Here is a 21,717-nt window from a genome sequence, read left to right on the forward strand (position 1 = left end):
GGGCATTATAGCATGTTAAATACACGCTATAACACGTATGTTAAGACCTTTATGAAACTGCCAAACTGCTTTCCAAAGCATTTTACATTTTTTTATTAAAAAAATTTTTTTTAAACATTTATTTATTTTTGAAAGGCAGAGAGAGACACAGAACACCAGCGGGGGAGGGGCAGAGGGAGAAGGAGACACAGAATCTGAAGCAGGCTCCAGGTTCTGAGCTGTCAGCACAGAGCCGGAGAAAGCGTTTTACGTTCTTATGGGCAGCATGTGAGGGTGGCAGTTGCTTTGCATCCTCAGGGACACTTCGTGTTGACATTTTTATAGTTGCAGCCATTCTCGTAGTTGTGTGCTGCTGTCTCAGTTTAATCTGTATTTATCTCATAACTAATGATGTTAAGCATCTTTTCTTTTCCTTTGTTATTCATATGTATTCTTTGGTGAAGTATCTATTTGAATATTTTGACCATTGTATAATTTGGTCATTTTATCTTTATTATCTCCTTTCTTCTCAGTTTGGGTTTCATTTGTCCTTTTTCTAGTTTCTTAACATGGAAGCTAGAGCTGATATTTGAGAACCTTCTTTTTTACAGACATGATTATGGTGCTAAAAATTTCTCTCTAAGTAATGCATCGGCTACATCCTATAAACTTTGATATGTCATGTTTTCATTTTCAGAGTTCATAATGCTCAGTTTCCTCTTTGACATATAAATGACGTGTGTCTGTTGCCCTTAACTCCTGGATTGACTCTTAAACAGTGAATGTGCGGGGTGAGACTTTCAGAGACCCAGCAGAAAAGAGATGGCAGGTTGAAAAACCAAGCAAAGACGTGGCACCCACCCAGTGCTGGGGAGACAGAGATTGTAGTTTAAGCCTTGCCCAATGGGAATGCCCTTGGTAAACATTCGGGGTCTTCCTGAGATCCCAGAAAAGCCATGGCCTAGATGTAAATGCCTCAAATTAGAAGAAAGTACTACCTACACCATGGAAATAATAACTACCATGGCCTCAAGGGAAAACAAAACTTCAAACAACCCTTGGCCCTATCAAAGTCTTTCCCTGATACTGTGCTTCTCACTTCTCTATGGCTGCCTCTTCTTGAGGGTTTTGTCCCTCAAGTCCAGGCATTTCAGCAGCCTAGGACTCTGAATTCTACCTCCCAGTAGAATCACTCCCAGTAAGATCACTGCATTAACTTTGGGCTTTTTTTCTTGCACTACAAGCTGAGGAATGCTCATAGGGAAGGAGCCAGGGTAAAGAAGGAAAGGATGGAAAAGGCTTCCCTTTTTTTCAAGAATCATTCCCTCGAGTATTATCTCTGTTCATTTCTAGCCAGTGTCTTCAAACAATTCTTATATCTTGTTTAGTTTTCAGAGTTGTTTTTGTCAGGTTCATCCAATACTGGCCACTTGGTCATGGCTAAAACAAGAAGTCTCTTAAAATTCTTATTTCCTGGGAAGTGGGCTCCACGATCCAGGGGTACAAGGGTCATCTCCCATTTCCACAGAGAAAGACAGGGAGTGTGAAGGATGAGTGTGTGGTAGACAGACCACTGGGATTGAACCAGACAACTCTGGACCTGTGTTTCTCCATTTGGCAAGTGAATAACTTTGGACCAAGGCTACCTCTAGTCCTAAAATCATAATTCTGTGATCCATTTTGTAAGCATCATAGGCCTATTCCCCATAATAGGCATAGACAAAGTAGAATTTATAAATATGTAAACAATTGTAAAAGTCTAAAAATTATATCACCTCTGAGGTTTAACATAAGTGAAATAAAAGTTTCTAATATTTAGAAGCTGGAGCTTCTGGAGGTCCAAGGAATGTCCATTCTGGTTAAACATTTCAAATAAAAATGGTTTCTTAGTTGCCATACATACTTTATAAAAAGTACCTAATGATTTAAGCATATAGCACATTAACATGAAAAATATAACTACAATATTAGCTATTTTAGATGATTGTGATTATACCTTTTATCAGTGAGTTACAAAAGATAACAATTTTGGAAACCATAGCTAAGTAATTTTGAAGTTTGAAGTAATGCGATTTCGATAAAACAATATTATAACTAAAACTTCAACCAGAATTTAGTTGGGTCACCAGCTATTTCTAATTGTATTGATTTCATCTTTTCTTTCCAAATTACTTTGAAAGTAGGTAGCAGACTGTTGTTATTTTAAAAAAAAAAATTGTTTTAATGTTTATTTATTTTTGAGACAGAGAGAGACAGAGCATGAACGGGGGAGGGGCAGAGAGAGAAGGAGACACAGAATCTGAAACAGGATCCAGCCTCCGAGCTGTCAGCACAGAGCCCGCCGCGGGGCTCGAACTCACGGACCGTGAGATCATGACCTGAGCCGAAGTCGGACGCTTAACCGACCGAGCCACCCAGGTGCCCCACAGACTGTTATTATTTTTTTTTTAATTTTTTTTTTCAATGTTTATTTATTTTTGGGACAGAGAGAGACAGAGCATGAACAGGGGAGGGGCAGAGAGAGAGGGAGACACAGAATCGGAAACAGGCTCCAGGCTCCGAGCCATCAGCCCAGAGCCCGACGCGGGGCTCAAACTCACGGACCGCGAGATCGTGACCTGGCTGAAGTCGGACGCTTAACCGACTGCGCCACCCAGGCGCCCCTGGACTGTTATTATTAACAAACATAAGTTTTCATGAGGAATGTAAAGCATACTCACCGCTGACAGTTAATAGAACTGACCTGTCCTGTCATTTCAGGAGCAACAGGAATGGTGGGCCATAAGAAAGAGTAAATTGCAAAAAACACCAGCCATATAATTATGCTTCCCCAAATTGCCAGATGATTAAACTGCAGAAGGAAAAATATTGCAGAAACCCTTCAGCCTTTTCCATTTAAAAGGAAGAAATTATTTAACTCTATCAACTGTCCGGGCCATATGTTCTCACATGAAGAAAATGACAGTCTTTTGATTTCTTGACACTTGAGCTTTCCTTTCTAACATCCTTCTCAGAATAAAGTTTGAACAGAAATCATTGAGAGGGGTAAAAATTCGACCTTATCATATCTGTCCTGCATGAATAATTCTGGGAAAATGGCAGAAGTTGTGATTCTTTGAAACTGGAGGGTTTTCTGTGCATATAAAGTCCCTATGTCAGTCAGATCAAGGTAATCTTGGGTGAAGGATCACTGTCTGTGCCTGGGGCTAGAAACTGCCAAATTCTTAATGGTAAATGATAAGAAGGCAGGTCCTTCTGTTGATCTGATCTGTTGCCTTATATGATTTGTGTTAGCAGAGGAATTGTAATGCCAACGAGTAGGAGACCTGTGCTCTAAACCTGGTCGTACTGGGTACCTCAGAGTTATCATCTATGCATAAATCAGTGATTCGCTAGATGAGATAATTTCTTTTTTTTTTCAATATATAAAATTTACTGTCATATTGGTTTCCATACAACACCCAGTGCTCATCCCAAAAGATGCCCTCTTCAATACCCATCACCCACCCTCCCCTCCCTCCCACCCCCCATCAACCCTCAGTTTGTTAGATGAGATAATTTCTTAAGGGTTCAAGTGCTGTCGTCCTAGTAGGTACTGCTCATTGCTTAATCCTATCTGAACAACACAAATATGGAGGGAAAAACCCCAATCTGCTGTTTATTAGAGTATTTATTGTTACTTGTTTATGAGTCACTTTCAAAGGCAGTTTTTTACACTGTTTGGAAATCATCTCTTACTCAAAGGATTTCTCTCTTGTGGTCACGTAGGAGATGATGGAGAGGAGAATCCGCTCAAGAGTGTGAGCTTTAAACTCTTCTAACACTTGAGTGCATTTCCATGTAACCATTCCCTTAGAGTTGGCATAAACCTGAGCTACAATGTGAGGCATTCTGCGTGGCTGGGATCCCAGGTGGGTTTCTGTCGGGACCATCCCCTGGGGGACAGCAGTAAGCCACCACTGCTGCTCTAAGATATATTCTGTTATCTCTGCCCTGGCTCCTTCTCTGTTACCTAAATAGTGGCTTGCAGAATCTTCTTCCCCAGTGAAGAAGCACAAGCTCCCTCCTGGACTCTCCACACAGGGCAGAGCAGCCTATGACCAAACGGGAGAACTAGTCCCTTTTCTTTGCTGCCCTAATCCCCAGGCTCCTTCCTAGCCAGCATGTGAGCTGGAGGGCAGGAGCCTGGTAGCTTGTAGGCCAGAAGAGACCTCTGTGTTTTGTTAAGTCTGCTTTGGCCTTGAAATGATGCCGTATTCATAAATGAGATTCACCGTATGTGGATAGTGTAAGGTCACCGTGGATCTAAGAAACATTCATACTGCAGGGAATTTAATAACAATTAAAAGGAGGAATAGAAAATAATTGCTTGTTTGTTACATTAATGCAGTATAATACCACATTTACAAGTGGTGTGCCTTATGAATGGCTAATAAAATAATTTTTGTTCGACACACTTCAGTCCCACCTTTGTGTTGATGTTCAGTTGGGGACAGTGGCAGTGAGAACTGTGTTGATTACACTGGAGCAGAAACTCACGATATGCTACATAATCTTGGCTCTCCTAAAGTGACAGGCCAGTTAAAATTCATTTTCTGTCGTAAACTTTTGAGTGCAGCTTGGAAAACAACTTATTTATAGGTGTATAGGTACCTACATATAGATTCACTTAAATTACTGATCAGTTTATAAACACATTCTACGTATCAGAAGTTCCACTTTTAATAATATCCTAGGGAGATTATTACTCGTGTCTGTAAATACACAAGTACATCTGTGTTCATAACAGTACTGATTATATATCATTTACAGTAACAGAAGTTAAAAAACAATTATTCTAAAAATATAAATAATTATCCAAGTGATAAAATATTATACAGTCATTAAATGAGGTATAAATGTTAAAGATATGGAAAAATGTTAAAGATCTAGTGTCTAGTGAAAAAAAGCAAATCATAAACTATTAGGTACATTAGAATTCTATTTTTATGAAAAATAAATAAATAAAACAAAGACTGAAAAAATAGAAACCAAAATGTCCATGTCATTGACATTGAAACGTATAAGCAATTTTTATTTCTTTCCTTTTCTGTATTCGCTAAATTTTCTATTATAGTTCTACTTGGATAATAATAATTAAGGATCTCAATTAATATCATGATAAATTGAATCTATTTAAGATATATGGCAGGGAAATGAATTTTTAAAAACATTAGATGGCTAACATGCCATCATCAGCTTAAATCATCATTTCAATATGCAAAACAAAAGAAGGTAAGATATGAAGAACAGAACAAGATGCTTATTTTCTAAAGTTTAAAAAGTAAATCAACATGCAAACAACTATACTGGACTGAAGAACTACCCTGAAGAATACTCACTTTATTCCAAGATAGTGTCTCTAAACCAGCTTTCAGACAAACAGTAACAACTACATACTGTGCAAAGAGACGGAAAGGGGAAATAGATTGGGAAAATGTATTAAAATTTCCATTAGGGTCCACATCACCCCACTCCCTCCCTGACTCCCCCTACCCCCGACCCCCCTTCTCCATGTCCAGTGAACTCTGGTGCCATAGTTGCTAATTGCTTTACTAGCTTTTAATTAAGGAGAGAATGTATTGCCTCTCAGTAAGTGCTTCATATTTAGAAGCCCTTCAACATATGACAAAAGCCATGCTTCTATCATGAGCTTATATTTACATTCTTTTTTTTTTTTAACTTGATTTTTTTTTTTATTTTTTTTTTCAACGTTTATTTATTTTTGGGACAGAGAGAGACAGAGCATGAACGGGGGAGGGGCAGAGAGAGAGGGAGACACAGAATCGGAAACAGGCTCCAGGCTCTGAGCCATCAGCCCAGAGCCTGATGCGGGGCTCGAACTCACGGACCGCGAGATCGTGACCTGGCTGAAGTCGGATGCTTAACCGACTGCGCCACCCAGGCGCCCCTATATTTACATTCTTTATAAATGGAATGGAAGATTTCTTTCTGATTGGAAATCCAAGTGCCATCGATAAAAAGCACAGTTGAACGAGGGAGACTGAAATCGTCGTAAAGCATTTTGGCTTATTCTTGGCCTTTTGCATTTGGACGTATACATACTTTAGAAATAGCTCATCAGGCATCTGGGGCTTTTGATTGGGATTACAGTAAATCTATAAATCAATTTGAGGACAGCTGACTTCCTTTATAGTATTGAGTATTCCAATTAACGAGCATGGTAGATTTCTCCATTTAGATGTTCTTAATGTTTCCAATCAAGTCTTATAATTTTCCTCAGAAGTCATGGATGTCATTTGTTAGATTTATTCATGTTTTTCCTATTTTTCATACAATGGTAAAATAGTATATAAATTTCTTATTTTCCAAATATTTATTGTTGGTATATTGAAATAGAATTTCTTATTTTTTAAATATTGGCCAATATCCAGCAAGCTGCCAGCCTCTCTTAGTAACTGTAATATTTTATCTGTAGAATTTTTTTGTGTTTTCTGCGTGCACACTTGTGTCATCTATGGTTGAAAACCAGCTTTTCCCCTTTCAACGTCTTGTGCTCCTCCCCTTATCTTACTCCTCCATGATGGCGAAGAAAGGTGGGAAAACCAGGCAACTTTCTTACTTTTCATCTATTCTTAATCTCAAAAAAAAAAAAAAAAAAAGCTTTCAGTGTTCCATTAAGTATGATTTTGTCACAGTGTGGGTTCCTGTGCAGCAATAGACGTGTGATACACTGGGTGTTTAAAGTCCTGCTTTAGAAGCAGACTTTATGTCCACTCTTCTCGCTCTAGACTCAGCATTGCAGCTAGCCTGCATCGTCCCATCTAAGCTTCTCCAAAACCTTAAAGGTGGCAAGGCACTGGCCCCTACCTACCACTCCAAGTTCGTCTTTGCCATTATCCTGAGCCTCCCTTGCCCGCCACACAGTTTGCACTGTGCTTTAGTCCCACTGGCCTTCTTTAATTCCCTGAGAGCATCAAGGCAGACTCTACTTCCCTGGAGGTTTACTCCATTCCTCCAGCTGCTCTGTTTTGGCTTAGTGCTTCCTCCAACTCACTGGCACTGGGAACAGCATGTCAGGAAAGCTGGATCAGTGATGTCACCATGCTGACCCTGCCAACTCTCCCATTTCTCCCCTGACATCTCATTTTGAGGTTTTTAGCATTGGTGCCGTCCCCTCTACTTCTTTGGTTGCTGTGCTGAATTGATTTTGCCGTAGTTTGTTGTTGCTGGTTTTACTGTATATATTCATTTTTTGTCTTAGGAGGTTGAGATTCCTTTATATCAATTTACTTGGGCATCTTAACAAGGAATATCTTTTATGTTTGTATGCATGCATGTCTATATGTGAGGAGGTCTGAAAAGAAGGAAATTTACTATATGCGTATGTCCAAATAAATAAGAAACCTAACCTCATTTGATGTTTAGGAAGATATAACACAGAGTTAAAAGCCATGCCCATTATCATGAAGTAATAACGACAACCAGCTAAAGTGAAAAGAGGCAATATGCCAATAAATTGCTTCTTACGTAGAAGAAAACGTGAGGAAAAACATGGTTTGTGGTTTTGTTGTTCCAACATGTGTTGTTAAATGAAAAAAAACAAAAAAACAAACATGCAGAGGAATATGTTTCCACTTGCAGACCAAAAGAATAACATACAACATTGTGAATAAGACACAAAACTCAGAAGCCATAAAGAAAAATATCAATACATTTAACTACATAAAACCAACATGCAGAATACATGCATGACAAAAATGGCATGAAAAATAATATGCAAAACTGGAAATATATTTATGTAACAAATATGGGGGGAAAATTAACATCCTTAACACACAAATATCTACTACTACTAATAAAAAGACCAACAACCCTGTAGGACAATTGGTAAAGTAATTCAACAAACTTTTATACACACACATACAAAAGAAATGAAAGGGTTTTTTTTTTTACTTCATGCAAATATGCTATCCTCAAAGCAAAAACTGCAATAGAATACCATTTTACCTACTAGATCAAAAAGTGTGGTAAGACTACCGCCAGTGGGGGCGGTAAATATGTGGGGTCACCTAGGGAAGTGACAATGAGTCTGGATTGTGTATAGACCTAACTGTGACTCATGTTCTCATGACTAACTGTGTACAACCTTTTGGGGGGATAATTTAGTAATAATTTCCAAGATTCACAGTACTCTCTGATCCAGCCAGGTACACTTCTAGAAATTTATCCTACAGATCTACCTACCCATGGGCATAAAGAATAGACTACAACACTGTTGACAATGGCAAAGGACCCAGAACAATCTTTCCACTAATAGGAGACTAGTTAAATACCATCACGCAGGTACGCTGTGTAGTGAAAAAACAAGATATAAAAGAGCATCTCCCTGCTTGTACAAAAGAAGAGAGGATAATATACATTAGGTACATGTATTTCACATTCCTACAAATTACATATGTGTGTGTATATATACACACACACAACACACATGCATATGCAACCACTGTTCCTCCTTGGAAAAAGTATGGGAGCATGAGGGAGATTTAAAACTTATGGAATTCTTATAATGCTTGAAATTTTCAATTAAAAACTAGAAAAAGCGATTGAATCATATGGGTAATCTTACCGTATAAATGAAATTTCCGAGAAACAAATAGTCTGTAGTGTAACCCCCTTGTAAGACCATATCTGAAAAATGAAAAAGTCATTTATTTATTTTTATAGAGTTTTAAACATAGATTTGAATTTATTTTTACCAAAGGTACCCATATTGGCCACCAAAAATGTTTCTCAATTATTGGTCATATTTCTAAAGTGACAACGATGCTCGCTTCGCCTGTCGTTGGGACACTTTTCCATTTCTCACTCCAAAGATATATTAAGCAACAAATGAATCAATAAATTGCAAGGAGCACATGAATGTGATTATTAAACCTAGTTTCACATGCAAATAAGCCATCTGGGAAACCGAAAGTCCAATCCAATGAGTGACACTGGAAAACAAGATTGGGGTTTTAAGGATTTTGAAATAACACCTTTGACACTGTTCCTTTTCCAGGATTACTAAAATAATAAGCCTAACAGGTAACTTAAATTTACAATGGAATTTCATAGTCTCTTCAATTATTGCTAAGTCTGCTATAACTTATGAATTTCATTCTGTACAAAGAGTCAAAACTATCTCAAGATCAGGATGATTTTTTTTCACTTATTTTCACTTTTTATTTTTTTTAATATTTATTTTTGAGAGAGAGAGAGAGACAGAGCATGAGTGGGGGAGGGGCAGAGAGGAGGAGACACAGAATCAGAAGCAGGCTCCAGGCTCTGAGCTGTCAGCACAGAGCCCGACGCAGGGCTCGAACCCAGGAACCGTGAGATCATCATTACCTGAGCCGAAGTCGGACGCTTAACCGACTGAGTCGCTCAGGTGCCCCTTATTTTCCCTTTTTAAAATTCTCGAATATATACTGGTGCTTCTGGTCCTGGTTGATATGGAAATATTGGGGTGCAAATCCCTGATATTAATACCAGTTCAGAAGCTCACTCATTCCATTTTCTCCTGATTAAGAACTCACTAAAAATACACAAGGCTCATACCCTTTCTTAAAATTATCTGCAGTGGAATATTAGGGCATCTCATTGACAGAACCTATAGGTAAATATGTGGGGTCACCTAGGGAAGTGACAATGAGTCTGGATTGTGTATAGACCTAACTTGGTGAGTTTTATTGGGAATGGGGTGATAGTATAGATGAGAACAATCTTGTAACTGCCTAGAAACAGGGAGAAAACTGCAAAAAAAAGAGAAAAAAAGGCCATATTGACTTATGTTGTCCAACTGCATATTCACAAAGGGAAAAGAGAAAGGGAAGCTTTGTTGGGTCACCAGGGAAACTTCCACTATGCACATGGTGATGTGAAACAGAGATTCTTTTCCTTCTGGATACTGTACGAAATCAATGATGCAAATAGAGAAAACCTCCACAGAATCTTTGTCGGGGTAACTAGGAGACAAAAAAAAAAAAAAATCCACAATCTCAGAAAGCTAATTAGGGTTTCAAAGCAGCTAAGGTGAGCACAGAAGCTGTGCTTGGTAAGTGATAGTAAAAGCTCCAGGGTAAAGCAAATACCAAGCTGGCTGAGGGCAGCAGACCTCAGAAAATATCGGCAAAAATACTCTCCTTAAAAGAAACTTCTTCCAGTAGCTGGGAAAGAAAAATATGGTTTCTTGAGGAATAATACAAAAGTAGCAGGCACAGCATCAATGAAAAGAGACTGTAGGGAAAAAGGCAGGATATTCTGTTCTACGTGATTTATATGGTTATTATCTACTATACTATACTATACTATACTATACTATACTATACTATACATTTGTGTAATGTATAAAATATGTTTGAAAATGGTTTGAAAGCAAATAAATAGAAGATCAGCAAAACTTATTAGATGATGTATACTCACCAAGGAATTTTGGAAAAAAAAAACTATTTTACCCAGCTAACAAAGAAATGATTGGAGAAGCCAGAGCAAAAAAGGCTTGTTGTGAGCATTTGATATGTTAATTGTAGAATTAAAATGAAGAAAGCAAAACCAAAAACAAACATAGTGTTAGAATAATCAATATGATTGTAGTTATTCAGCGCCCAGACAATGTGGAAATGATGTTAATTCATACAATATCTGAAGGCATATGTGAATGAGATGGGAAGTAGAGTAAGTTTGCAGGTTGTCTCAACTATAATTAGGAGTCAAATAAGAACATTCAAAGCTAACAATCAAGTAATGGAATTATAAGTTCATATAAAGCGTAAAGGAGATAATGGGATGCTAGAGGAAAGGGAAGGGAAATGGAAGGATGGGAAACAAAATTTTTTCATACTTGGAAACAAATGGATTTGTCCAAAGAAAGAGGGCAATGTCTATTAAACTTATAATAAAAATAAGCATAAGAACAAAAATCCAAACCTTCCTGAATACCAGAAGACAATATACAAGGAACTCACAAAGAAATCCAACCGCATAATTAAAGATTAGAAAAAATATATTAAAACAGGAAATGTGAAGTCTAATGAGATATTGCAAAGAAAACCTATTTTTTTGAAAAAAAAAAAAACTACTCTCTGATTATATCTCAAGAACAAAACAGTTCTATACTGTATACAAGCAACAGGCCTTTAAAAAAAAAGTAATTCATAAAGTTTGAAAAGCAAATTACAGGAAAGGAAAATACAAATTAAAAGCATAAAACATGGTATTAATATTAAGAAATTGAGGGTGAAGAGAATTAAACAAGCACTTTATAATGCCAGATGGTACAAATTGCAATGAATGTGAAACAACTTGGAGTACTGGAAGAATAACATTTCTAAACCATAAACTATGAGAAATTAAAAGGGAAACAAATATTTTAGTAGGAGAAGACTTTCACTCACCTTTCTCAGTACATGACAGACCAGTGACAAGAAAATTAGCAAGACCAGGACTCTACCTGCCACCCATAAAGAAGTAACAGTACTTTTCCTCTTGCTATAGTCAATTAGATAATTGGATGGGGGGCACCTGGGTGGCTCATTCGGTTAAGCGTCCAGCTCTTGATTTCGGCTCAGGTCATGGTCTCATGAGATGGAGCCCTGCTTTGGGCTCTGCACTAAGCATAGAGCCTGCTTGGGATTCTCTCTCTGTCTCTCTCTGTCTCTTTCTCTGTGTCTCTGTCTCTGACTCTCTTTCTCCCTCTGCCCCCTCCCCTGATTATGTATGCGCTCTCTTTCCAAAGAAAGAAAGAAAGAAAGAGAATTGGACGAAACATGTGAAATAATTTCTTCAGACATTGGGTAAAAAGCAGCACCGGACTGTGATCCCTGAGAGAAGGGTAAAGAGACCCACTACTGCCCCTGCTTCATACCTGGAGGCAATTTCTGGTCTGTGCAGGGAGGAAGAGCCCAAAGATGGGTCAACACTTTGGCTAAGTTAATGAGACAGAGATTGGACCTTAGAGAGGTGGCTGGAATTTGTAGAAATGAACACTGGAAATGAGGGAACTATGCAGAGAATGAGCTCCAGAAATTCTTTGGCTGAATGCCAATCTGTATATGTGTACTGAGAAATTTCACAAGGCCACCAACGAGCAGTTACTGTGGGAAACCAAGTTACCACAGAACTGCGAGTCAAAACTTGCCAGATCTAATATAGAGCTAGAAATTACTCTTATTTCCATGGGTCAAAGTAAAGAGACCTTATTCAATATATGAAGCATTCAGTAGACACCCAAGAAGAGATAACCCTTGTATAGGAACTAAATTACTTCTTAAGTAAAAGACACTCTAGACTCACTTGAAGAAAACATTCAACAGCATAAAATTCACAATGTCCAGCACCCATTATAAAATTGCAGTCTATGAAGAAGCAAAATTTTGAACCATAGCCGGGAGAAAATTGGCCATAGAATCAATAGAAAAAAACAGATACTGCAGTGAATTAGCAGAAAAATCTTTAAGATAGCTATTACAATTACACTCAATCATTTGAAAGAAAGCAATGAGAGAAAGATGTAAAGAAGAACTAATTAATATTTCTAAAGATGAAGAGTATTAACACATGAAAGGAAAATGTCACTGAATTATTATTAACCTCAGAGAGGCGGCTAAATAAAAGACCCAGTGAACTTAGGCACGGCAAAAGAAACTAAAAATGAACCAAAGAGAGAACAAAGATGGTATAAATGAACAGAGATGTGGGAAATATCAGGAGTTCCAATAGATGTGTGGTTGAAGTCCCAGAAAAAAAGGAAAGAGTGAGAGAAAAATATATATAAAAAGAAATGATCAAATTTTTCCCTATTTGATGGAATCTATAAATCACCAGACCCCAAGAGCAATCTCAAGAAGGATAAATGCAAATAAAACAACACCAAAGCATGTCAGTATCAAATTGCTGAAAATCAGCAATGAAGAGAAAAATCTATAGACTACACAAAAATAGAAAACATAATACATGAAGAGAAACAAATAGGAAAAATATCAGACTTCCCAATGAAATAGTGCAAATCAGAAGACAGCAAACATTTTTCAAGTGTTGAAGAAAATAAACTTCCAATCTAGAATTCTGTACACAGAAAATTTTTTTCAAAATTGAAGGCAAAAGTATTTTGAGAAATAAAATTTGAAAGAATATCCATTTCCTTTAAATTTAAAAAGAATTTAAATTATCTTTAGATGCTTATGTTAGAAAAGGAGGCTACAAAATCAATGACCTAATCTTCCAACTTCAACAAGTTGGAAAGGAGCAAATTAAATCTCAGTTAAATAGAAGGGAAAGGAATAATAAAAGTAGAAATTAATACAATAGGAAAAAGACGAACAGTATATAAAATCAGTGAGACCAAAGTTGGTCTTTTGAAACTATAAAGTTATCTAGGTGCACTGATCACCACAAAAAAAAGAGAATTCAAAATTACCAATGTCAGTAATGAAAGAGAGAATTATCAGTAGTTATCAGTATGGGTATCACACATAATAAGGGAATACTATAAACAAATGCATGTCAATAAAGGTGACAACTTGGATGAGAATTTAAAATTCCTTGAAAGATACAAATTAACAAAATAGATTCAATAAAAAAAACCCCTGACCATCCTTATATTTAATAATAAGATTAACTTCATAATTAAAAACTTTCCCGGGGCTTCATCAGTAAATTCTCTCAAATATTTATGGAAGAAATAATGCTAATCTTAAACTTTTTCAGAAAATAGAGACAAGGGAAACACTGCCCAAATCAAGAAGCAAGAACTACGCTGATTCAAAATCCAGACCAAGAATATTATGGGTTAAGTCAGACAAATATCTCTCATAAACTTAAGTACAAAATCCTTAGCAAATATAAACAAACCAAAATCTGAAAATAATCACCTTAAGAGATGCATTTAAAAATAATTTGATCAAATCCAAAATCTGTTCACAATAAACAGCTTCAGCAAACTAGAAATTAAAAGAAACTTCCTCAACATGCTAATGGACATCTATGGAAAAGCTAATATCATAATTAATGGTAAAAGGTATTTTTCTTCTTAATATTAGAGGGAAAAAACAAACATGTCCACACCTACCACTTCTGTTTAAAATTGTTTTGAAGGTCATAGAGTGTGCATTAGTGCAAGAAGAAAGGAAAGGAAAAGAAGAAATAAACCTCTCTTTATTCACAATGTGGTATATATAGAAAATACTAAAAAGGCAAAAAGCAGTTACTAGGAAAATTAGTGGATTTAGCAAGATCACAGGGTGCAAGTTATTGTGAGAAATAAAATGTATTTCTATATGGTAACAATGAAAAGTTGGAAAATAAGATATAAAAATACCACTTACAGTAGCATCCAAAACCACTTACAGTAGCATCCATAGTGATGGATAAGTTTAACAAAAGATGTACAAAGACTGTACATTAAAAACTACAACAAATTCCTAGGAGAAATCAAAGACAACTTAAATCATTGGAGAGATACACTATGTTCATGAACTTGAAAACTTGATAATGTTAAGATGTCATTTCTCCTGAAGGTAATCTATAGACTAAATTGCGATCCAAATCTCAGTATTTTTAATTAGAATTTCAACTGATTTTAACAATTTTTATTGAAATTCAAAGGACTTAGAATAGCCAAAATTTTTTCAGAGAAGTTATATTACCTGGGTCAGGATTTAAATATGAAGTATAATTATCAAGACAATATGGTCTAAGAATAGATTTATGTCAGTGAAACATAGAGATTGCAGATACAGATCCATTCATGCAGCTTCAAAGATGCCAACATAATTCCATGGGAAAAGCACAATCTTTTCAACAAAAGGTACTGGAACAACTGGCCATCAATGGGCAAAAGATAAATCTCAACTCTACATCAATCCATAGACAAAAATTAAGATCAGAAAACTGAAAAACAAACTTCTAAAAGAAAACAGTATTAAGTCTTTGTAATCTTGCGGTGGGCAAAGGTTTCTTAGGATGAAAACAAAAACACAGACCATAAAAATGTTTGATAAATTGGACCTAAATTTAAAACTTCTGACTTTAACAATATTAAGAAAATTAATCAAGCCATAGATTAAGGTATAAAATTCCAGTGTATACATGACAAAGAACTCTTATCCAGAAAGAACACTAGCAACTCTGTGGGACAACTACAACAATTCAATTAAAAAATGGATAAAGTACTTGGAAAAAAAACTCCCTCAGAGGAGGTATACAAATAGCAAACAATCACACGAGGAGATGCTCTATATCATTAGTCATCAGAAAAATGCAAAATAAAATCACAAAGAGCTAGTGTATAATATTTTAGTGATGTTGTAAACAGTGAGACATGATAAAATGGGGTGAACTTATGCACATCGGATTTCTAATTTAAGATTATTTGATAGGAAACAGTCAAACATGTAGAATCTGTATGTACATCATACATGTAGTCCCTGATTTATATGTATCCAAATTGCAAATGGCCTCCCTATGGGATTCGCTTCTATGGTAACAGAACCTTCCCAAGGCTTTTCTGTGAGGCTCTCGTGCTCAGATCTTGATACTTGCACCCATCACCACTCCTGCCTTCCTGCCATGAGAGCCTATAAACCACAGCTGCTGGAGATACCCAACTGCAACTTGCACCTGACCATCTCAACCTCTGTGAACTCTGAGAGGGTGAAAATAGTGGTATCTGAGCAAGTCAGTGACACCATTGTAAGTAAATTAAGGGGAAAATGCATCCCAAATTCTAAATAATTTTTAATGACCTTTTGGAATATAAGATTTTCATTAGCTATAAATCACCAGAAATAGTTAATACCATAGCATGCAAAGCATATTAAAGCATTAAAAACAGTGCAAACATTTTTACATATATATAAAATCATTCCTTGCCTATTTCTTTATTTCTTTACACTTGTACTAGAGCAGTAATTCCCAAACTTGTCTGTACTTTGGAATCTTCTGGTGAGCTTCATAAACCACTGATGCCTGTGGCCGAACCACAGAGATTGTGACTCAGGTCGTTTGGGGGTGGTTTGGGCTTTTGGAATTTTTTAAAAAAATCTCTCACTGATTCTGATGTACAGACAAGTTTGGGAATTGCTGCATATACTAGAAAATGGTAGGGATGATGATCCTCTCTCTCTCTCTACTTACTTTCCAAGTCTTGCATTAATAGATTTCATGTGATACAAGTTAAAACATAACACTATGTAGATAATGTAAGTTTGGTCAGTTACATTTAGTATGACACATTTAGGCTGAATTTACAAAGTAGGAACCTGGAAACACTGGTTGTCATTTCACAGAACTCCCCAATGGTGAGTGAGAGTTTGTGATTACGTGGTTTGCTTGCCTGTTATGTACGGAACGCCTTTAAATTTGAACATGTATTATACCTATTTGTGTGGTGTTGTGGGCAGTTGAGTAATTCAGTCCCATTAATTTGTAAGGAAATTTGCAAAGATTATTTTATCTTAGTTACTCCTCTGTCCCACCCAGTAAGCACAAATAATCATAATTGTTTATTTCTTGTAGAGAATGTAAGGGTGTTGTGTGTGTGTGTGTGTGTGTGTGTGTGTGTGTGTGTGTGCGCGCACATGCTGGGGGACATTTTACATGTTATGAGATTGAAAATTTTAGTGAATCTTAGAGAAAAATGCTTAAAAATGAATGTTTTAAAAAGAATTACCGTATTTTTAAAAATTGTTTTAAAAGCAAATTTTATTTTACTTTTGAGAGAAAGAGAGACAGAGTGTGAGCAGGGGAGGAGCAGAGAGAGTGAGAGACACAGAATCCGAAGCAGGTTCCAGGCTCTGAGCTGTCAGCCCAGAGCCCAGTGTGGGGCTCGAACTCACAAACCCTGAGACAATGACCCAAGCCGAAGTCGGATGCTTAACCGACTGAGCCACCCAGGTGCCCCAAGAATTACTGTATTTAATACTTGACATTTAACAACAGAAATTCCGTAAGATACAAATTTAATAAAACCATAGTATTTCTTGTTCTGGATTTGCATTCATTATTACCACAGTGGTTCAAATTCCTTTCTCTATTTTGAGGATGAGCTAAGATCCCCCAAATATAGTCTATTTATTGTATACAGTAAGTCTTTACCAGATTTATTGACACATAATTTACATACCATACATCCACACATTTAAAGTGTGCAGCTCAATGGCTTTTAGTATATTAACAGAACCAGGCAACTATCAGCATCATCAGCTTGAGAACACTTTCCTTCCCTCACAGAAGAAACCCCAGACCTCTTGGCTGTTACTGCCCCATCCATCCCCCAGCCTTAGGCAAACACTAATCTGTTTTCAGTCTTTATATGATTTGCCTGTTCTGAACATTTCATGTAAATAGACTCATATAATATGTGGTCTTGTGACTAGCTTAGTGTAATGTTTTCAAGATTCATCACTGTTGTAGCATGATCAATACTTCATTCCTTTTTGTTAATAAACACTATTCCATTCATTGTATGTATATAGCACATACCCATCATATATCCATCCATTGATTAATGAACATTTGGGTTATTACGAATAAAGCTGCTATATGTACAAATTTTTCTGTGGCATAGACTTTCATTTCTCTTGGGCATATACCTAACAGTGTAATTGCTGAATAATACGGTAACTCAATGCTTAACCATTACAGGAAATGCCAGACCGTTTCCCAAAGGGGCTACACCATGTTACATTCCTGCCAGCGGTGTATGAGGGTTCCAGTCTCTACATCTTTGTCAACAGTCATTGTTGTCTGTCATCTTGATTATAGCCACCCTAATGGACATGAAGTATTACCTCATTGTGGTTTTAATTTGCATTTGTTTAATGATTAATGATGTTGACCATCTTTTCATGTATTAGTTATTTGAATATCCTCTGGGGGGAAAGGTCTATTCAAATCTTTGGCATGTTTTAAAAATTGGGTCTACTTTTTACTGTTGAGTTGTAAGTGTTCCTCAAACATCCCAGATAGAAATCCTTGTTATAAATATAATGTGTAAATGCTTTGTTCTATTCCGTGGGTTGTATTTATACTTTTTTATTGAAGTATAATTGACATACAATGTTATATTAGTTTCAGGTGTACAACATATTGATTAGACAATTCTATTCATTACTCGGTGCTCACCACAATAAGTGTTAGTCACCATTTGTCACCATAAAAAGTTATTACAGTATTATTGACTCCATTCTCTATGCTGTATTTTTCATCTCCATTTATCTATGTCACCCATTCCCCACCTACCTGCCATCTGGTCACCAACAGTTTATTCTCTGTATTTGTCTAGCATTTTGTTAAATTGTTTTATTCAATTTGTTTTGTTCATTTGTTTTGTTTTTTAGATTCCACACGTAAGTGAAATCATACGGTATCTGTCTTTCTCTGACTTAACTTCACTTAGCATAATAACCTCTAGGTCTGCCCATGATGTCACAAATGGCAAAAAAAAAACAAAAAAAAAAAAACAAAAAAAACCAAACTTGTTCTTTTTTATGGCCGAGTAATATTCCATTGTATGTATATGTATGTGTATGTGTGTATGTGTATGTGTGTGTGTACACACATACCACATCTTGTTTATCCATTCATCTATAGATGGACACTTGGGCTGCTTCTGTATCTTGGCTATTGTAAATAATGCTGCAATAATCCTAGGGGTGTGTATATCTTTTTGAAATTCTGTTTTTGTTTTCTTTGTGTTAATATCCATTAGTGGGATAGCTGGATCATATGGTGTTTATATGTTTCATTTTTGAGGAACCTCCATACTGTTTTCCACAGTGGCTGCCCCAGTTTACATTCCCATCGACAGTGCATGAGGGCTCCCTTTTCACCACATCCTCATCAACACTTATTTCTTATCTTTTTGGTATTAGCTATTCTGATTGGTGTGAGGTGATATCTCACTGTAGTTTTGATTTGCATTTCCCTGATGATCAGTCATGCTGAGCATCTTTTTATGTGTCAGTTGGCCATCTTTATGTCTTCTTTGGGAAGACATTCAGGTCCTCTACGCATTTTTAATCAGATGCCTTTTTTTTTATGTTGAGTTCTTTTTGTATTTTGGATATTAACTCCTTATCAGATGTATCATGTGCAAATATATTCTCCCATTTACTAAGTTGCCTCTTGTTTTGTTGATGGTTGCTTTTGCTGTGCAAAATCTTTTAATTTTGGTGTAGTCCCACTAATTTATTTTTTCTTTTGTTTCCCTTGCCTGATGAGACATGTGGATAAGTGTGTTGCTAAGCCTAATGTCCAAGGATTACTGTTATATATTCTTTTAAATTTTATAATTTCAAGTCTCACATTTAGATTTTTAATCCATTTTGAATTTATTTTTGTGTATGGAGTAAGAAAGAGGTCTAATTTCATTCTTTTGAATGTAGCTGTCCAGTTTTCCCAACACCAATTATTGAAGAGAATATTCTCCATTGTATATTCTTGCCTCCTTTGTTGTAGATTGACTGTATAGATTGGGTTTATTTCTGGAGTCTCTATTCTGTTGATTCATGTGTCAGTTTTTATGCCAGTGCCATATTGTTTCGATTACTGTAGCTGTGTGGTATATCTTGAATCTGGAATTGTAATACATACCTCCAGATTTGTTCTTTTTCAAAATTGCTGTGGCTCTTCAGGATTTTTTGTGGTTCCGTACACGTTATAGGACTATTTGTTCTAGTTGTGTGAAAAATGCTATTGGTATTTTGATAGGGATCACACTGAATCTTTAAATTGTTTTGGGTATTATGGACATTTTAACAATATTAATTTTTCCGATCCACAAGCATGATATATCTTTCCATTTGTTTGTGTCAATTCAGTTTCTTTCACCAGTGTCTTACAGTTTTTGGAGTATAAAGTCTTTTACATCTTGATTAAATTTATTTCTAGGTATTTTATTCTTTTTTGTGTAATTTTAAATGGGTTTTTTTCTTAAATTTCTATTTCATTGGCAGGATATAGAAATGCAATAGACTTCCACAGGGCACCTAGGTGGCTGAGTTGGTTAAGTGACCAACTCTAGACTTTGGCTCAGGTCATGATCTCATGGTCATGAGATCAAGCCCTGCATTGGGCTCCACACTGGGCATGGAGCCTGCTTAAGATTTTCTCTCCCTCTCCCTCTTCCCTTCTTCTTCCTCTCCCCCCGCAAAAAAGAAAAAGTGAAAAGAAATGCAACAGATTTCTTTATATTAATTTTGTATCCTGCCACTTTATTGAATTCATTTATTGATTTGGGAGGTGTTGCGAGCTAAACAGTATTACATCTTTCAATCCACAAACGTTGGATGACTTTATGTTCATTTAAGTCTTCTTTAATTTCTTTCAACAATGTTTTATAATTTTCAAGATATAAATTTTGAACTTTTGTTAAATTTATTTCTAAGTATTTTCTTCATTTTTATGCAATGGTAAATAGAATTGTTTTCTTAGTGTCACTTTTTGTTTTCTTATTTCTGTTGTATAGAAATAAAATTGTGTGTTAATCTTGTACCCTAAACCTTAATTTATCTTTAATAGTATTTTAATTTTAGCATTTTATATATATATATATATATATATATATATATATATATAACATAGGGTTTTAGCAATATATATTATATATATATTATATATAAAATCATGTCATATACAAATAGAGATCATTTTACTCTTTCCTTTCTACACTGGATGATTTTTATTGCATTTTCTTGCCCAACTATACTGCCTAGTATTACCAGCACAATGATGAATAAAAGTACTGTAAATGATATTTTTGTCTCTTTTTTTAAGCATATTTATTTATTTTTCAGAGAGAGAGAGAGAGCATGCGTGCGAGAGGGAGAGGGAGAATGAGCGGGGGAGGGGCAGAGAGAGTGGGAGAGAAAGAATATGAAGCATGCTCTGTGTTCTCAGCGTGGAGCCTGATGCTGGGCTCAATCTCACAAACTGAGATCGTGACCTGAGCTGAAATCAAGAGTCAGATGCTTAACCCACCAAGCCACCCAGGTGCCCCTCATTCTTGATTTTAGGGGAAAGCATTCAGTCTTTCACCATTAAACATGTTAACTGTGGGAGTTTTGTAGATGTCTTTTATCAGATTCAGAAAGATCAATTCTATTCCTACTTTAGTGAATGTTTTTATCATGAAGATGTATTGACTTATGTCAAATGCTTTTTCTGAATTTATTGAGACAATCATGTAATTTTTGTCCTTTATTTTTATGATGAATGACATTATTTTTGTGTGTTAAGCCAACCTTGCATTCCTGAGATAAATCCCATTTGGTGTTTTTGTGTGTAACCTTATATATATTTCTAGATTTAGTATGTTGATATTTTGATAAAGATTTTGCATCTATACTATTTTATGAAATTTATTTTAAAATCATTTATGAAAAGACAGAAGACGGAATAGTGCATTTACACTGTCTTATATGATTACATAATTTCCTTTATCAATGCTCTTTGTGAACTGGGTTTACTTATTTTTAATCTGAAGAACCTCCTTTAGTATTTCTTGAAAAGCATGTATTACAGTAACAAATCCTGTCATTTTTCTGTTTATATGAGAATGTCTCTGTTTTGCCTTCATTTTTGAAAAATCATTTTGTTGGGCATAAGATTCTTGGTTGACAGGTTTTTTTCTTTCAGCACTGCCTTCTGACCTCCATTTTTGTGTGTGTGTGATGAGAAGTCATCTGTAAATCTTAACTG

The 21,717-nt window shown here is 36.0% G+C and overlaps 1 protein-coding gene across 7 annotated transcripts in view; it reads right to left on the reverse strand.

Moving 5' to 3' along the window:
• The window catches only part of LOC123588772 (phospholipid-transporting ATPase IB-like), a 213,065-nt gene that overhangs the window by 30,981 nt on the left and 160,367 nt on the right, over positions 1-21,717 (reverse strand). For 6 of the 7 annotated variants that reach the window (XM_045460446.1, XM_045460364.1, XM_045460035.1 and 3 more), the window contains 3 exons: positions 8,609-8,670; positions 5,361-5,417; positions 2,723-2,830 (listed from right to left, as the gene is read on the reverse strand). In XM_045460446.1, the coding sequence (XP_045316402.1) occupies positions 2,723-2,830; positions 5,361-5,417; positions 8,609-8,670 (227 nt within the window). Of the gene's footprint in view, positions 1-2,722; positions 2,831-5,360; positions 5,418-6,604; positions 8,052-8,099; positions 8,671-21,717 lie in introns of those variants that run through there. The other variant, XR_006708109.1, reaches the window with a different exon arrangement.

The sequence above is a fragment of the Leopardus geoffroyi genome, chromosome A1 (assembly GCF_018350155.1).
Source record: "Leopardus geoffroyi isolate Oge1 chromosome A1, O.geoffroyi_Oge1_pat1.0, whole genome shotgun sequence".
Lineage (NCBI taxonomy): Eukaryota > Metazoa > Chordata > Mammalia > Carnivora > Felidae > Leopardus > Leopardus geoffroyi.